General features: G+C 50.0%; 2 protein-coding genes across 5 annotated transcripts; one reads left to right on the forward strand and one right to left on the reverse strand.

The window, feature by feature from the left end:
* Positions 1 to 42: 42 nt before the first annotated feature.
* LOC102222307 (phosphatidylinositol 4-kinase beta-like) lies at positions 43 to 9,854 on the reverse strand. Of its 2 annotated transcripts, XM_023330304.1 has the most exons (13): positions 9,742 to 9,854; positions 8,352 to 9,012; positions 5,812 to 6,162; positions 5,030 to 5,074; positions 4,426 to 4,653; positions 4,129 to 4,356; positions 3,558 to 3,667; positions 3,386 to 3,490; positions 3,184 to 3,307; positions 1,107 to 1,372; positions 907 to 1,039; positions 588 to 708; positions 43 to 511 (listed from the first exon to the last, which is right to left on the reverse strand). In XM_023330304.1, the coding sequence occupies exons 2-13, from the start codon at positions 8,982 to 8,984 to the stop codon at positions 330 to 332; spliced, it is 2,526 nt and encodes an 841-aa protein (XP_023186072.1). In that variant the 5' UTR covers positions 8,985 to 9,012; positions 9,742 to 9,854; the 3' UTR covers positions 43 to 329. The 2 variants fall into 2 exon arrangements, with proteins under 2 accessions (XP_023186072.1, XP_023186073.1); XM_023330305.1 differs by lacking the exon at positions 5,030 to 5,074 and having other exon boundaries at positions 9,742 to 9,853.
* A 1,386-nt stretch (positions 9,855 to 11,240) lies between these two features.
* Positions 11,241 to 17,348, forward strand: creb3l4 (cAMP responsive element binding protein 3 like 4). 3 transcript variants are annotated; one of them, XM_023330307.1, is made up of 10 exons: positions 11,241 to 11,409; positions 12,061 to 12,183; positions 13,615 to 13,957; positions 14,085 to 14,215; positions 14,288 to 14,383; positions 15,083 to 15,189; positions 15,376 to 15,444; positions 15,781 to 15,865; positions 15,966 to 16,059; positions 16,188 to 17,348. In XM_023330307.1, the coding sequence occupies exons 2-10, from the start codon at positions 12,064 to 12,066 to the stop codon at positions 16,442 to 16,444; spliced, it is 1,302 nt and encodes a 433-aa protein (XP_023186075.1). In that variant the 5' UTR covers positions 11,241 to 11,409; positions 12,061 to 12,063; the 3' UTR covers positions 16,445 to 17,348. The 3 variants fall into 3 exon arrangements, with proteins under 3 accessions (XP_023186075.1, XP_023186074.1, XP_023186076.1); XM_023330306.1 differs by having other exon boundaries at positions 11,242 to 11,405; XM_023330308.1 differs by having other exon boundaries at positions 11,245 to 11,405; positions 13,690 to 13,957.
* The last annotated feature ends 766 nt before the right edge of the window (positions 17,349 to 18,114 follow it).

Consider the following 18,114-nt stretch of genomic DNA (forward strand, 5'->3'; position numbering starts at 1 on the left):
GGTCCAGGTGCGTTCAGGTGAATCAGGACGCGGCAGCGCTGCAGGTGGACACCGGCTACTTTTATTGACGTTCATACCTGGAAACCACCTGCTCACATTTCACAGTTCAACTAAAACTGGGCTGCTCTGTGATTGGCTAAAAGTCCTGCTGAACAGCCAATGAGCAGCCTCTGTCCAAATATGGAAACAAGAAGGAAGAGGAAGACACACAGATGATGAAGAGGAAAGAAAACTTCTAAAGGAAACACGAACAAAAATCTGGAATAACAGAAGACGAAGAAGCGTGGCCGGGGTCACATGATGTCGGGGTCACACGGGGTCACACGGGGTCACATGATGCCGTTGGTGAGGTACTGGAAGCCGTCGTACAGCTTGGTGGTGAGCGAGCGCATGGAGCCGTCCACCAGCTGGTCCACCAGCAGCTGCAGCTGCTCCTCCGTCAGGCTCATGTGGAAACGCTCCTTCAGGCCCCGCATGGTGCTGGAGCCGTGGAAGCAGGGCAGCTGGGAGCCTGGGGGGGCCGGACGGGGACACGGGCGGTCAGTCAGCGGGCAGACAGGGGCGCAGTGGGCAGGATTCTCACTCACCTTGCTGCATGATCTCCACTATCTGCAGAACCCGGTCCATGTGCTTCCTGGCTGCAATCAGACCCTGGAGCATCAGCATCCTGTAGTAGTTAAACATGTCTCCATCTGGACCGCCCATCACCTGCCAGACAGCGCACAGGGTTTAACGAAACACCCTGCCAAGGAGCTAAAACGATCTCCTCCTTTCAGGTAAGACACAGGGTGAATTTAACCCTTAGCTTTAACAAACTTCATCTCGGTTTCCTGAATGAAGACCTAAGACCTTTTAGACAAGAAATAGGTCTTAACTGAACTCCACCCAGAACCAGAACCAACCCACCTCCACAAACTCTGCGGTGAGCTTGAAGGCGGACGTCTCGAAGCCGAGGTTCCTGGGCGAGCTGGACAGGATGAAGCCGAAGTCGATGTGGATGATGTGTCCGTCGGCGTCCAGCAGGATGTTCCCGTTGTGCCTGGGGGAGGGGGGAGGAGTCAGGAGGGCAGGGCGAGCGCATGGAGCGTCTGGGGGCGGGGCCTCACCTGTCCTTGACCTGCAGCAGGTAGCAGATGAGGCTGTAGCCGGCGCAGCTGCGGACGAAGTTCCTCTGGGCGGACAGGAAGTTCTCGGTGGTGGGGGCGCCGTGCTCCTGCAGGAAGTAGTCCAGCAGCGACAGCTGGCTCTGCTTCTTCACCTGGTGGATGGACACGGCATTGACCACCGGCTCGATCATCCCGCTGTCCGCCGACAGAACCACGATCTTGTAGGGCCGGATCCACAGCGGCACGCGCTCCTGCTCCCAGATGGACTGGGGGACAGAGAGATGCATGATGGGAAGGAAACCGGTGTAAGCACCGCTGGTGGGGAACAAAGTCCCAGCTTCACCTAATCAGCTTCCAGATTGTTAATATTCACTAACAATCAAGGCTGATGTGAAGGTCTAGTTAAATTCACATCAGTCCTCACTGTTCCTTTAGAACGGCGCTGGCTCTGGCAGCAACAGGTCAAAGGTCAAGACCAGTCATCAATTAGCAAGCATTTAAGGAGCAAATTGCCTTTGAATTCCCATCATAACATGCTGGCTAGCATGCTAGCTAACACGCTGGCTAGCACGCTGACTAACACGTTGGCTGGCACACTGACTAACACGTTGGCTAGCACGCTGACTAACACGTTGGCTAGCATGCTGACTAACACGTTGGCTAGCATAATGGCTAACACGCTGGCTAGCATGTTGACTAACACGTTGGCTAGCACGCTAGCTAACACGCTGGCTAGCACACTGACTAACACGCTGGCTAGCACACTGACTAACACGTTGGCTAGCACGCTGACTAACACGTTGGCTAGCACGCTGACTAACACGTTGGCTAGCACGCTGACTAACACGTTGGCTAGCATGCTGACTAACACGTTGGCTAGTATAATGGCTAACACGTTGGCTAGCATGCTGACTAACACGTTGGCTAGCATAATGGCTAACACGCTGGCTAGCATGTTGACTAACACGTTGGCTAGCACGCTAGCTAACACGCTGGCTAGCACGCTGACTAACACGTTGGCTAGCACGCTGACTAACACGTTGGCTAACACGCTGACTAACACGTTGGCTAGCACGCTGACTAACACGTTGGCTAGCATGCTGACTAACACGTTGGCTAGCATACTGACTAACACGTTGGCTAACACGCTGACTAACACGTTGGCTAGCACGCTGACTAACACGTTGGCTAGCATGCTGACTAACACGTTGGCTAGCATACTGACTAACACGCTGGCTAGCATACTGACTAACACGTTGGCTAGCATACTGACTAACACGTTGGCTAGCATGCTGACTAACACGTTGGCTAGTATAATGGCTAACACGCTGGCTAGCATACTGACTAACACGCTGGCTAGCATACTGACTAACACGTTGGCTAGCATACTGACTAACACGTTGGCTAGCACGCTGACTAACACGTTGGCTAGCACGCTGACTAACACGTTGGCTAGCACGCTGACTAACACGTTGGCTAGCATGCTGACTAACACGTTGGCTAGCATGCTGACTAACACGTTGGCTAGCACGCTGACTAACACGTTGGCTAGCACGCTGACTAACACGTTGGCTAGCACGCTGACTAACACGTTGGCTAGCATGCTGACTAACACGTTGGCTAGCATGCTGACTAACACGTTGGCTAGCATGCTGACTAACACGTTGGCTAGCATGCTGACTAACACGTTGGCTAGCATGCTGACTAACACGTTGGCTAGCACGCTGACTAACACGTTGGCTAGCATGCTGACTAACACGTTGGCTAGCATAATGGCTAACACGCTGGCTAGCATGCTGACTAACACGTTGGCTAGCATACTGACTAACACGTTGGCTAGCATAGTGACTAACACGTTGGCTAGCATACTGACTAACACGTTGGCTAGCATACTGACTAACACGCTGGCTAGCATGCTGACTAACACGCTGGCTAGCATGCTGACTAACACGTTGGCTAGCATGCTGACTAACACGCTGGCTAGCATGCTGGCTAACACGCTGGCTAGCATGCTGGCTAACACGCTGGCTAGCATGCCTGCGGGGAGGACGGCCAGCCAGTGACATCACGGCGTTACCTTGAGCTGCTGCAGCACCTGGAAGGCCAGCAGCTCCTGCCGCAGGTCGTCTCCACACTTGACGATGACGGACAGCAGCCTCCAGGTGGGGAGGTGTCCGTAGGGCGAGCCCTCCCTGATCCTCCTGGGGGACAGAGACAGAGACGGCTCAGCGCCGGGCGGGATGGCCCGCCGGTCGGTCTGGACTCGGGGATTGGCCTACCGAACTTTCTCCTCCCAGGGCTCCTTGAGGGCCACGGCAGACGGGTCCTCCGGGTCCCGCCTGAAGGTGGTGGGGGCCTGCGCCAGCTGCTCCGATAGGCGCCGCCTGGAATCAGAGGGGACGGGGTCAGAGGTCGTCTGAACGGTCAGAGCGTGTCGGAACGTGTCCTGACCTGATGTCCCCGGCGGCGATGAAGACGGGCTCCTTGCTGTCCAGGCTGGTGATGCTGTCCACCGAGAACTGGCTGATGTTATCGCAGCTGTTGGTGTGGCCTTCTGGGAACTGGGGGGGTTCGGTCAACAACGCCAGCTTAAATATCAGTAGCTTAATAATAGTAGCTAGATGCTACAGCGCTAGCTTCATCAGGAACATCGTCTTGAAATGATGTTAGCTCTAGCTCAGTGGTGCCCAACGTGGGTCCTGGAGGGCCGGCATCCTGCACGTTTTAGTTCTGTCCCTGGTACCAACAACCTTTTCAGCAGGTCAATGTTCTCCTGAGGCCTCTAACGAGCCGTCATTGGACCCACTTTGGGTACCCCTGCTCTAGCTAACGTATGTTAGCTCCAGCTGATGGAGTTAGCTCTAGGTAAAGGATGTTAGCTCCTGCTATGACATTACCTCTGGATATGGAGGATATTAGCTCCAGCTCCTGTTACCAGCTACCTGACTCTCCTGATTGGTTCTCATTCTGACTGGATCAAACATTTCCAATGTCACATCACTTCCTGTGGGCGTGGCCTCACCTCCACCTGCAGCTCTCCAATGTCATCCACAGACCAGGCTTCGTCGTCATTGTCGTAGTTCGGGACGACAGAGAAGCTCCCGGCTCGCTGCTCCGCCATCATGCCGCAGTCCGGCAGGTTCTCCACCGACCGGGTGCTCCTGATCCGGTTCTCTGGGATCCGCATCGGAATGCTGGACGTCTCAAAGTTCTCGCACTCCAGAACCTCCACGTAGATCAAGTAGGGAGCCTGGGGGGCGTTATGGGGAAGTCAGGACCTCTGCGTCCCCATGTAGCCCTGGGGGGTGCGGGACCTCACCTTGTCCTTGGAGTTGAGCACCACGGCCTGCGTGTGCGGAACGCGGACCACGTGATGGTCGAAGGCGGCGGTGGGCAGCCAGACGCGCGCCGGCAGCTTGTGGTTGAGCAGCGACAGCTCTGAGATCAGCCGCTGCGTCTTCTGCTCCTTGGTGGGCAGCGTGGCCAGACGCTTCCCGATGCCCATCAGGGACTTCATGAACTCCCGCTGCGGAGCCAGGCGCACCGGCTGCAGGCACACAGGACAGGTGACACAGGGGGCGGAGCCTGGGCTCAGGTGAGCCAGCACAGTCTGACTGTGGGTCAGGTTTAAACATCTGGATCAGAACCAGAACTATTCATGGTTCCACTGAAGAAAACCTGACGCACAGAACCAGCCGACCAATCAGAGGGATCAGCACAAGGAGACATTAGGACAGGTCAGATTCTGATTGGTTAACCCAGAAGCATCAACAGAACACAGAGACACAATCACACAGTCCGAGTCCACAGGCCAGAGCGACGTGTGGACTGAACCAGAACCAGAACCAGAAACTAGAGACTCCCTGGCAGAATCCCTTTCCCAGAGTCGCCCGCAGGCTGAAAGAGTTTTGGGCTGAACTTACGGGACCAGAATCCAACTCCAGACTGTCGGAGCTGGAGCCGCTGTCCTGGGGGTCAGAGCAGAACTTCTGGTTGGTTTCATTCAGAAAGTTCCTGCAAGTTCTGGATTCATTGAACACCTCATGATGCCTTCTTGGGAAACCTGAGCTGCTTTTCCAGCATCTCAAACGACCAGATCAACATCTGAGGTTGTGAGGAAGGAGCCACAATGTTCAAACCCAGATACCGGTTCCACTCTTAAAGGTTTTCCTTTCTGACTGCAAATCTCTGAACGCAGGAGGAAAAACCACTTCCTGTCTGGAAGGTGTTGAGACGCTTATCAAGGACACGCACACAAAGTTTGTTACACACCTGGCATGTTTCACTTTCACACAAAGGCCTTTGTAGAAATAGAAACTTTAGCTGACGTAACACATGGGGTGACCACTGGGCGTGTCTTAGATATAAGGAATGGATCGTCCGTTTTTGATCAGATGCTGTATAATTTCGGTTATATTCACTTTACAACAAATTAGCCTGTGAGGGTAAGCGTCTCTCTTTTCTAGCGCTAAAAAAGAATAAAAAAAGTAAACTCTGATTATTCTGTGTGGCTGGTTTCCTGTTCGTGTGCTCACACGCTTTTGGTCTGTCGAGTTTAAATCACAACAAAGGAAAATCACTTCCTGTCTGTTGTTCATCATAAGAACACAAACTGGTTCTAGTCCCAGTGAACCAGACTCTCTAGGACACATGAGAATGTTTTCTCAAAGCTCCCTGAGATGGAGTGACCCCACAGTGACCTCACCTCGTCCTGGCTGCTCTCCACCTTGGGGTTGCTGGCTGTTCTCTTCAGGTTGCTGCTCAGGCTGATGCTGACCGTGGCGTCCGATTTGGAGCGCTGATGGGTCCGTTTGGACGGAGACAAGCCGTGGTCCGCCGCTGGGCCCCCAGGGGCCGCCGCCAGGCAGAACGGCGTCAGTGTCAGCTCCCTGCGTGCCCGCGGCCCCGACGGCTTCAGCTCGTCGGACAGGATGAGCTTCCTGAGCTTGGAGCCCCGGGAGTGGCGCTGCGTGGAGATGTGCATATCGGAGGAGTAGGCGCCCAGCAGCCAGGCGCACTGCAGGCTGAAGGAGATGCTCTGTCTGCAGCGGTGCACCTGCAAGGTCACACACAGGGCACATTAACCCACAGGAACAGATCACTAACATGGCCGCAGGGAGCCTGCAAGACCACACACAGGGCACAGTACCAACCCCGACCACCTGGTGGAGTCGCTGCATAACCTGGCCAGGTGATGCGCCTGCTGCTGCTCAGCGCCTCACTCACCTGAAGATTTCTCTACTAGAGGGACCGCACACACACACACACACACACTCACAAACACGCACAAACACACACTCTGCAGTGAACAGAACTGACAGAAGAGTTTGTAAAAAGAAAAATGGCGGCAGCAAAGCGAGTACGATGGAGAATCAGGGCCAGACTGAGATTTTCTGTTTCAATTGTGAGAATAACATCAGAATACGAAACATCACCAGATTATTGAAATTACCAGAAAACGTCAGTAATTATAATCTGATGAGAGCAGATCAGGAAACGGATTAATTTAAACATCGACTCAGAATCTGCTGCTGTGTTTAAAACTGGTTTGTTCCTGTCAGAGGCTTGCAGGATGTATTTTCCTGCTGATCTTCATCCTGTAACAGGACGACCATTAGCATGTTGCTGGTCCTGTGGCTAGACCATTAGCATGTTGCTGGTCCTGTAGCTAGACCATTAGCATGTTGCTGGTCCTGTAGCTAGACCATTAGCATGTTGCTGGTCCTGTGGCTAGACCATTAGCATGTTGCTGGTCCTGTAGCTAGACCATTAGCATGTTGCTGGTCCTGTGGCTAGACCATTAGCATGTTGCTGGTCCTGTAGCTAGACCATTAGCATGTTGCTGGTCCTGTAGCTAGACCATTAGCATGTTGCTGGTCCTGTAGCTAGACCATTAGCATGTTGCTGGTCCTGTGGCTAGACCATTAGCATGTTGCTGGTCCTGTGGCTAGACCATTAGCATGTTGCTGGTCCTGTAGCTAGACCATTAGCATGTTGCTGGTCCTGTGGCTAGACCATTAGCATGTTGCTGGTCCTGTAGCTAGACCATTAGCATGTTGCTGGTCCTGTGGCTAGACCATTAGCATGTTGCTGGTCCTGTGGCTAGACCATTAGCATGTTGCTGGTCCTGTAGCTAGACCATTAGCATGTTGCTGGTCCTGTAGCTAGACCATTAGCATGTTGCTGGTCCTGTAGTTAGACCATTAGCATGTTGCTGGTCCTGTAGCTAGACCATTAGCATGTTTTTTTTTTTTTTTTTTTTGTAACCCCTCCAGGGGGTCTTTTTGTGGGCTCTAGTGTCCCTTTTTCATGAAGTAGGCTGACAGGAAAGGGGGAGGGAGAGGGGGGAAGACATGCGGTAAATGTCGCCGGGTCCGGGAGTCGAACCCGCGACAGCCGCGTCGAGGACTTGAGGCCTCCAAATGTGGGTCGCGCTAACCCCTACGCCACCACGGCACGCCCCAGACCATTAGCATGTTGCTGGTCCTGTGGCTAGACCATTAGCATGTTGCTGGTCCTGTGGCTAGACCATTAGCATGTTGCTGGTCCTGTAGCTAGACCATTAGCATGTTGCTGGTCCTGTGGCTAGACCATTAGCATGCTGCTGGTCCTGTAACTAGCCCATTAGCATGCTGCTGGTCCTGTAGCTAGCCCATTAGCATACCGCTGGTTCTCTAGCTAGCCCATTAGCATACCGCTGGTTCTCTAGCTAGCCCATTAGCATACCGCTGGTTCTCTAGCTAGCCCATTAGCATACCGCTGGTCCTCTAGCTAGCCCATTAGCATACCGCTGGTCCTCTAGCTAGCCCATTAGCTTTCTGCTAGTTGGGCAGCAGCTTGTCAACGCTCATCAGAACCTGGCTGGGTCCATTCTAGGCCTCTGAACCGATCGCTGCTGGGTTTGCTTTCATGTTCTGAACAGACTTTGATTCGATAGGGTAACTTTGTGCCACCTTGATGTGGAATATAACAAACAACAAACAGGAAAACTGTCTAAGCTGAGATTACAACCAAGATTTATTTGCTAAATATTGTCCAGCTGTATCCATGGCAACCATAACAAAAGTAAACTGATTTTATCCATAAAAGGTAAACTTCCTGTGTCCGGTTTGTGCAGCTCAAACTGTTTCCATGACAACCATCAGTTCCTCCTGGACGGAGGCTGAACTCTGACCTTCGCCATGGCAACCACCTCAGTAAGCAGCCTGGCCCCGAGCAGGTCACCTGACCGCAGGTCACACCCACCAGGTAAGGCTTGATGGCGTCGCCGACGTCCTCGTCCATGTGGATGTACATGTTGAGCAGCTGCGGCAGATAGAAATCCACGTCGTCATGCGGGAAGCTGAACAGCCGGTTCCCGATGTACGCCTGCACACCCGGCTCCTTGGAGCTGTGCAGGTAGGAGATCGCCATGGAGACGTCAAACAGCTTTGACTCAAACAGCCGCAGCAGCCACGACTGCTTGGATGGGTTGTGTCTCTGGCGCCGCCGGGCGCTCTTCACCGAGCCGGGCGCCGGTCCCTCCGGGTCGTCCTCTTCACGGATCTGCGGCGGTTTGATGGTGGGGACGCCGCGGTCCGGGGACGGTCCGTTGTGCTGCGAGCCTGGGGCGGGACCGGCGGCGGCGTCCACCTGACGCAGCTTCACCTTCTGCAGGACCTCCTGACACGCCCGCTGCGCCACCTCAGCGTCTATGACCAGGCTCAGCTCGCCGCCTCCCTCGCTGATGACGCCCAAAGGTGGTGAGGCGGGGCGGGGGGGGCCGCATGAGGAGGGGGTGGAGGGCAGGGACTGGGAGGGGGAGGAGCAAATGGAGAGGGAGGGGCTGTTCGGCTCAGAGCTGGCGGGGGAAGTTTCCTCCTGAGGTTCCGCCATCATGGTTGCCAAGAGGCTCCACCCACCGCCACTGGAACACAGACAGGTCAAAGGTCAGGAATGAGACCCTCAACACTAGACACCAATCACGATCATTAAAGATCTTATCTTATATATAAATGAACAAGAACCGATTTATATTGGGACTGTGAATGTAGCTGCTGAACTCTGAACATGAACTATTTCCGTTTAAATGGTGTGAGCAGAACTTTACAAACCGGTTCTGGGTTAGCCAGTACCCGGCCACTCCGAGTTCTTCTGGACACAGCTGAGGAAGCCCAGAGTAACTGGAGTCTGAAAACGGGTAGGAACGAACCCTTTGAGTCGAACCGGCCGGTTTGTTATTGTTCGGAGCCGACAGTCCAGCCTGACAGAACTGGTGTTTGGACTCATCTGCTAACAGACGGACAGTTTCTGCCAGCTGCAGGCAGAACCTGGAGCAGCTGCAGCGGACCGAACCGAACTCTGTGACCCGCTCTCGGTCCACCCGCTCTGTGGACCTTCATACGTAACGTAGAACTGCTGCTAGCTCAGGATTAGCGACTAACCATTGAAAATGAACGGGATGCTAACCCAACCAGCTAACGGTTCTCCAATGTTTGAACGCAGCTTTTAGCTCAGAGCTAACTAGCTCAGTGCTAGCAGATAATGCTAGCCTGAGCCAACTGTTGCTAACTCCCAACTTAAGTTCCAGCGCGCGCCCAGGTGAGTTGTGCAGATGATGTGACGTGTCGGAAGCGTACAGGTGTATCGCTATTACCTGTTGACAACTCAGTTGCGCCGAAATAACGCCTCACGTGCAGTTTGTTGACTCCATTTATTCCGTTTGAGCTTCATCTCCGCTGCCAGCCAGCAGGAGGCGCAGCGGCTCATGTTCCGCTTCTCTCTTTATGTACGAATGTTTCCGGTGCTGCACTGCCACCGACTGGACGGAGTCAGGCTTTTTATTATGATTATTATTATTTAGGTTTTTTTATTGTGGAAATCCGGGTGAACCAGAGGCGGGCTGAACCTGCCACTAGAATATATACAGACTGTTTAATAAGGGAAAAATTAAACCATACTTGTTAAAGTAGTTCAAGTAACAACAGACTGAGCGGACATAAAATACTAAAGTACACAAATGAATAAAGAACACAACAAATTAAACAGATTTTATTCTACGAACATTTCAGTCAATGGCTTTTTGTCACCGGTTGAGTCTCTCAGATATAGACTTATAGACTTAGACTTAGACTGACTTTATTGTCATTTTGCATGCACAGGGTGAATACAGAATGAAATTTTGTTGCATACGGCTCAGGACAATGTTTTGAGCTTCCAATGTTGTGAGGTTACTCCAGAATAAAATAAAATACAGTATAAAATATGAATATAAATATAAAATATAAAGTGCAGGACTGACAGTAAAATAGAAGTTATTTAGCTCTGTACATGTGCAAGGTATAAAGTGGAGACCAGATTTTGAGTGCAGTCCAGTTAAGAGTTCAGCAGTCTGATGGCAAGTGGGAAAAAGCTGTTTCAGAACCAGGTGGACCTGCACCGGATGCTGCAGAACCTCTTTCCAGAGGGCAGCAGGGAGAACAGTCCATGGTGGGGGTGTGAGGGGTCACTGATGATGTTTCGGCCTCGGGACACGCAGCGCTGGGATGAAATGTCCTGAATGGAGGGAAGGGGGGCCCCGATGATCCTCTCTGCTGTCCGCACCACTCTCCTCACGTTCTTCCAGTCGGAGGCGCTGCAGCCTCCACACCACACTGCTGCACACTCTTTATTTACAAACTAATTCATCTTTTCAAAATCCCAATTCAGTCTCGTTTTATTTTGTGTGATCAGTTAAAACTGTCTGGATCAGCAGGACTTCATCAAATATTTGGACTTCGGCTGTTTTTGTACTCGGTTCTAATCCAGCCAGTTTTCCGTCACCATATAATCGAGGCTAAATTCAATTAAATTTAAAAGCTTATTTTTTCTCTTATCTTACATGTTTTTGAGCATTTTGGTTTTTTACCTTTTAATCTGATTATTTAATATTTTTTTTAAGCTTTTTGTTTTAAGATATTCGACTACATTGTTATTTAGATTTCTTTTTATAATTCAATACTTTCATAATTTCTTTTAAAGCAATAGATTTTATTTGTAATATTACCACAGTAAAGTGCTTCTCATGTTATTTTAGATTATATAACTCAACTTTTTTAGTGTTTTCCGTGACGTGGTTGATGTCCGGGTGTCAGACCGGAAGTGTCGGTGCTGCGTGCGGCCAGCAGGAGGAGCCAGAGAGCAGGAAGCGCTGAGGCTCCCAGCCTGCCAGCTGCTGTTTTCCTGAAGTCTGAGCGGATTCTCTGCAGCGAGCTGTTCTGGTTCTGTTTGATGACGAACCGAACGTGGTGATCCGGAACCAGCTCCCAACAGAACCACTCTGTGAGTATGTGCAGCTCCTGATCCGGGTCAGCCTAGTTCTGGTTCTGGTGGGGGATATTCTGAAAGTTGATTTCAATCCGGATTTAATCTGCTAAGCTGCGTCAGGAAGGTTCTGGATTCAGAACCTCGGCCCGGTCTGCTGGGAGATCAGAGGTTCTGGAGGGTTCCGGTCCAGAACCAGCCAGGGTTCCTGCTGAGTTCCTGCTCATCTAAACAGTACTTTAAGATGGTTCTGGTTCCTCCATTTGAGCATTCTCAGACTGGGAATGTTTGGATCCAGGTTCTGCTGGTTCTGGTTGCATTGTGTTGCTGTGCAGGCAGCTGCGACTCGGGTCAGAACCGGTCCGTCCGGTTCCAGAGGCGGGACGGGAATGTTTGAGTTGGAGGGCGGGTCCAGCAGGATGTCCTGGACCGCTGAGCCTGCTGGAGCAACCGGGCCCAACCAGAACCTAGGCTCCAAACCACCGGCTTCCCCCTGGAGGACCAACAGAACAGAACCAGGCAGGGAAAACAAACCCGGTTCTGGTCCCTGTTCTGGGTTCTCTGGGTGAAACCAGAACCAGAACCTGGATGTGTTTTGTATTTCCTCTCACAGGTTCTGATCCAAAGCTACAGCAGATGGTTCTGGTTCTGATGTTGCTGTGTTTTGTTTCAGCTAATGGACACTGAGAGCGGAGCGGTTCTGCCTGGATCCGGGCCGGCGACCCACTGGCCCCGTTCGATCGGCTTCAGCGGCCCCAGAGAGCCCCTGGGGGACTGGGTGGTGGACCCCGGCTGTGTGAGTGGCTAATAATGATAGATGTTATTGGTGAACAGGTGAGTTCTCAGGTGAGCTGTAGAGGAGTTGGACTTTATTTGGAGGTGATGGAGAGAGACGATACCGATCCGGCTGCAGACCGGGGAGAAGGGGCGGAGCCAGCTAGGGTTACAGTGAAGGTACAGATACTCCCATCCTCTTTACCTGAGCAGAAGGATGAAGATGGCTGTTGTCTTATGGATGGCAGTGAAGTCTGACCTTAAAGGGCCGGTATCCTGTCAAATCAACTGCTTTGATCTCTGGTTTTCCCTGACATGTTGCTTTGATTCCTTCATGTTTGACAAATCCTCTAATCTCCATGGCAACCATTCAGTTGTAAGCGCCTGTATGGACCTAGCCCCGCCTCTGAGGCGTAGCTCCTTCAGACTAGCCAGGAGCAATCAGCAAACAGCTGCTGAGCTCATGATAGGAGCTGCTGCTCAGAGCAACGCTGGTAAAAACATTAAAGGGTTAATAGAGGAGCCATGTTAGGACGACTTGCTGGAGGCGGAGCTTCAGGAAGAGCAGGTGCTTCTTAAAGAAACAGAGACCCAATTTCAATTAGTTAAATTAGGAAGTCAAAGTCATATTTAATTTATATAAAGCATTTTTATTAATCCTGAAGGTAACTTAGTTACTTGGTTGTGCTATAAAACTGCACTATGTGCCTGAAAAATACCCGATACTGCCCCTTCAAGGTGGAAGCTGTGCCAGTCTGACAGGAAGTGGGCTGGGAGAAAAGGCAGAGCTGACCATCGTCAGCACAATATTATATCTGCTGAATATATAATGTTGATCTGAGCCCTGGGGAACACCTGCAGAAACTTAGACTGGATTATACAGGACGCACTGAAGGTACGAGGAAGAAGGATGCTAATGGACTATTAGCATCCTTATCCCGGAGGATGAGAAATGGCGTCAATAGGAGGAGAACAGGAAGTGAGTTTCAGCGTGAGTGTTGAGTTGTTAATGGAGGCAGGACTCCTTGGTGTTAGCAGAGAGTATTTTACCTGAAATGCGATCTGAGCGCGCTCAGTTGGTCTTCATGTAACGGGTGGCATCAATGAATTTCTAAAGGTCATCCAGCCAAGTCAGATCTTTTATTCTGGGGGAGAAGAGTAAAAACAAATCAACCTCCTCTTCAACTCCTTCTCCTGCACTCCAACCCCGCGGAACAACGCTGTGAGGGAAAAGGGCGAAGCGGAGGAGCTACGAGGGCTGGAACGAACTACGGAAGCCCAGGAGACACAAACGAGGCAGAGTGCAGAAAGGCAAAAACAACAAATAAAAATAACTGAATAAGATAAAATTCACAAATTCTCAATATAAAATGAATTAGAAACAATAATTTAAAAAAAGCTCATTGGTAACGCTATTACATTCACATCCTTACTCCTTCTGGGCCGGAACCAGAATCCTGCTGATGCTTCTGGACCAGGCGGATCGAGGTCCGGCGCCCTCGGCTCATCCGTCCTTACTTACTGTCAGGTGACCTTGGACGACAGCGAATCGGAGGACATCCTACAGGCTGTCGACCCCAACGAAGTGTTCGGAACCGGTACCGGGCCCGCCGACACGTCGTCGGAGAGCGACAGCGGCATCTCGGAGGAGACCCCTGTTGCCATGGTGACAGCAGTAACCACGGCGACCAGCCAGCCAGCCCCGGCAGCAGTCTACCAAGTGGTCTATGACATCAGCTCTGTGGGCGGAGCCAAACCTGAAGCCGGTCAGGAGAACATCATCTCCATCGAGCTGGGTAGGTCCGGTTCTGACCCAGTTCTCACTCGGTCCATATGATGATGTCATTTGACGACGTCATCAACTCACCTTGTTTCCTTGTCCTCTGCCCCGCCCCCTCCCCGACGCCCCGCCCCCTCCTCCAGATGAGTGGAGTTCCCAGCTGCTGTTTTCGGACTCCTGCATCATCAGCGACTTGCACGCGGCTTCGTCTTCATCATCATCCTCTCCATCTGATGGCGCCCGGAGCTCCGCCCCTCTCTCAGGTAGAGACCAGGTAAGACTTCCTGTCAGTGAGCGTCATCAGAGGACGTTTGACACTGGAGGACTCACTCTTCTTCTTCTTCAGGTGCTGCTGTCCCCTGACCTGCGGCTGACGGAGGAGGAGCAGAAGCTGCTGACAGAGGAGGGCGTGTCCCTGCCCAGCAACCTTCCACTCACTAAGGTCCAACAGAACCGGTTCTGACTGCTGCGGACGCATATAAAGATTACATTTTAGGAAAACCAGGGTTATTTTCACCACTGCACTAACTGGACTTCCTCAGTTCAGAGTATGTCTGAAATTAATTTCATATCATCCTGGTCTCAACAAATGGTGGCGGAGCAGAGAGTAGATGAGTTTCTGTGACAAACTAAGGAGTCAAATCCAGTCGCTAACATGAACACAAAGCTATAAATGTTTGGGCAAGGTCAAAGTTCATCTATTAAACTGACTGAAGATGAATACAAAAACTAAAAGCTGGAGTATAGACATTTTTATAAGCGTACCTGTGAGCCTGCCTCGTTATTACTAAATTGAAAATAACTTCAGATTCTTGTATAACTTTTCTTCAGGTTAACTTAGAAAGTGAGCTACTATTGTTACAAATACATTTTCTATACTACGGAAAAGTAACTGTTAGAGAAGCTCAAATATGAAAAATTGGACTGATATTGACATCCAATAGTAACACTGCTGTTATGTTAGATTTACTAATATTTTATTTTATCTTTTTTTTAATGCAATTACTGGATTAATTGTAAGAATAATCGATAGATTACTCGATTACTAAAATATTTGTTTACAACAGCCCTAGTTGAGAGTGATGTCGGCCATCTTGTTTTGCAGTTTGAATTCGTCTCTGACGCGTTTCTCTCCCCGCAGGCCGAAGAGCGGATCCTGAAGAAAGTCCGCAGAAAGATCCGGAACAAGCAGTCGGCTCAGGACAGCCGCAAGAGGAGGAAGGAGTACATCCACGGCCTGGAGAGCAGGTACCGCCGGGGGCCAGCAGGGGGCGCCACAGGGACACACGAGGTACAATCCTTGTGTTGCCATGGTAACTCGTGAGCAGTTTTAGTTCAGAATGCTCACTGGCATATCGATGGTGCCGCCTAGTGGCCTGACCTCGCTACCATCTTAATGGTTCTGATCCGGTCTGGTTCTGGTTCTGTCTTCAGGGCAGCGGCGTGCTCAGCTCAGAACCAGGAGCTGCAGCGAACCGTGGAGCAGCTGGAGAAACACAACGTGTAAGATGATTCCTCTGGTTCTGATCCAATGTTTTCCTGCTGTAGATCCAGGAGCAGACTTACACTAACCTGAGCGCATTAGCATTAGCTTCCACTAAATACCATGTCAGCATGGCGGCTTAGCGTTAGCGAGCTAATGTCCCTGCTGAGCACATTAGCGTTTTAGTTGGCGGTAGCCTCCAGGAGCTGGACTTCCTGAAGGCAGATGTTCCGGTTCTTCTAGTTGTCTCGTCCTCGCCACAATTACTGATCCATATCATCAGTAATTGTGGCTGATGATATGGATCAGGTTCTGGTTCTGGTTCTGAGCCGTGCCGTGATTCTGTCTCCTCTCAGGTCCCTCCTGGCTCAGCTGCAGCAGCTCCGCTCCCTCATCAAGCAGACGGCCAGTAAAGGAGCGCAAACCAGCACCTGCTTACTGGTGAGGAGCTCTGGGAGATTCTGTAGTTCCAATTGGGTCTGGTCCACCGGCTGGGTCTGGGACGCCTGGGGAGTCAGAACCTCTTTCTGTTTGTCCTCAGATCCTACTAGTGTCCCTCAGCCTGATCGTCCTGCCCAGCTTCAGCCCGTTCAGCCGCCGCCAGTCAGCCGACGACGACTACAGAACCGCCGCAGGTCGGTTCGGACCTATTGCCTGCTAGCGGTTCCACTGAGACCCGGTTCTTTGGAACGAGACAAAGCCGAGGGACAGGTCGGCCTGCCGGGTCGGAACCTCAGGAACTAATCATTTTTATTTTCTGCAGTTGTATCCAGAAACATCCTGACGGATCCAAACTTCTCCAACCCGGCAGACGATGGTGCCGGTTCCGCTGCACATTCGGAGTCATCGGTGCCTCCTGAGCTCAGCCAATCAGGGCCTGCAAGGGCAATGCTGGAGCCAATAGGAACCCTGGAGAGCTTAGCTGGCGCTGACAGCAGCCAATCACAGAACGGGACGGCTGCTGTTGCCGGGCAGACTGGCCGTGAGTCTGGGAAACCCGGACACGCTGATGAGATGTAACCAGAACCTCCAGCAGGGGCCGCCAGACTGACGCTGAGCAGCTGGAGGACTGGTTCTGTTGGATCAGAACCAGAACACTGAGGTTCTGGAGTGCTACCCTGACCGGAATCAGGTTTTAAAGTGGACCCAGCAACCGGACAGGACTTCACAGAGACTGTTTCTCTCTCTCTCTGTTGGACCAGACCTGGGACCGGAACCGACCCGTTTTATGTTCATCTTGTGGAGAAACACTGATGTTCTGTCCTGGGATGTTTCTGGGTCGGTTTGTGGGTTCTGGTTGTTCAGTAAATCATGTGATGCTGCAAACAGGTTCTGATTCTGCTCCTTTGACGCAACCATAGTAACAATAATAGCTTAGCAGAAAAGATTCCTGTTATTTCCCGTTTCACCGCGTCCATCTGCTCAGTCTCATCAGCTACATGAAATCTTGACTAAAAATTTAATTTCAATATTTTTCATCCTGCAGTGTAATTAATGTACCCAAAATCAGAAATAACTGAATTTTTGTCACCTTGTTTATGCTAATATATCATATCTAGAAGAATAAGTCATCCTAAATATATTTCTATTACTTGTATATTTCTATCATTTTAGGTTCCATTTCCGCCCTTACGCGAAGTCCACATTTTACAGACTTTGGCGAAGTGTATTACCCACAATTCATTGCTGCATGTGACGTTTTGAGTTAAAAGGCGGATTTATGGCAACGTTTTGTTGTTTTTTATAGACAAAAGAAAATATTGTGACAAGGCACATTAGTAATTAGTTTGATATGATAAACTGAGCAGAAAAAGAAGAAATTTAAAAAAAATCACAAACTGAGGAAAGTAAAACAAATGTCAAATTTCAAATCTTAAATTAAGATATTAACATATTGAAATAAAGATTGTAAATAATAAAATCATTTCACTTTAAAAGTGGAGGTGATTTTTAGAAAGCAGTATTTGAGAATAAAACTTAGGATTAAATATATCATAATTTAACTCTTCATCCCTGTTAGAAGACCAAAGTTTATTATATTAAAATTAAAGACGGAATAGATTTATTGTACAACATCCACTTTTGAAAACTTTCTAAAAACTTCAATGAAGTCGCAATTTATCCTGATTTTTAAACAAATGTTTTCTTCTCAGACTAGAGGAGAAAACTGATGTCGGAGCTCCTGATTAATTTTTTGGTACATTTTTGGTTCATAAAGTCACAACATTCATAGTTTCTTTTAAAAAGGACATTTTAGTTCCATTAATCTTTTTATTTTTCAAATGTAGCGTCAGGCATTTAATTATTTTTTATACATGCCGTATGTTTGTCCTTAACTTGATCTTTATTATTTCCACTTTATACCAAACTGTTGGCTGCATAAAACAGATGGTTTTATGGGTAAAAATACTGTGTCTATTAGTCAAATGGCAGACTCATAAGTTAAATATTAATATATTTTAATGTGTAATATCTTGGAAATGTGGCAAAGTTCACAGAGTGAGCTGTAAAAAGAGTAAAATCAGTTTTCAAAAGTAAAGTATTGAAATAATTTTTGTTTTGCTGAAAATTCAACATTATATTGAATTTTCTGTATTCAACAAGTAGCAGAACAAATATCTCCAACAAAAATACCTTTACTGTACATTTAAAATCATCTGTTTTGACCAGTCCGCCATTTTGGATGTGAA

This window comes from Xiphophorus maculatus, chromosome 3 (genome assembly GCF_002775205.1).
Source record: "Xiphophorus maculatus strain JP 163 A chromosome 3, X_maculatus-5.0-male, whole genome shotgun sequence".
Taxonomy (NCBI): domain Eukaryota; kingdom Metazoa; phylum Chordata; class Actinopteri; order Cyprinodontiformes; family Poeciliidae; genus Xiphophorus; species Xiphophorus maculatus.

Excerpts from the sequence above, each read along its gene's own strand:
- creb3l4 (XM_023330307.1), top strand. The coding sequence starts at position 12,064 with ATGGACACTGAGAGCGGAGCGGTTCTGCCTGGATCCGGGCCGGCGACC. Across the intron at positions 14,216-14,287 it reads CTCTCTCAGGTAGAGACCAG|GTGCTGCTGTCCCCTGACCT; the intron begins GTAAGACTTCCT and ends CTTCTTCTTCAG. Across the intron at positions 16,060-16,187 it reads CGACTACAGAACCGCCGCAG|TTGTATCCAGAAACATCCTG; the intron begins GTCGGTTCGGAC and ends TATTTTCTGCAG.
- LOC102222307 (XM_023330304.1), bottom strand. The coding sequence starts at position 8,984 with ATGATGGCGGAACCTCAGGAGGAAACTTCCCCCGCCAGCTCTGAGCCG. Across the intron at positions 4,357-4,425 it reads TGCTCAACTCCAAGGACAAG|GCTCCCTACTTGATCTACGT; the intron begins GTGAGGTCCCGC and ends AACGCCCCCCAG. Across the intron at positions 1,373-3,183 it reads AGGTGCTGCAGCAGCTCAAG|TCCATCTGGGAGCAGGAGCG; the intron begins GTAACGCCGTGA and ends TCTGTCCCCCAG.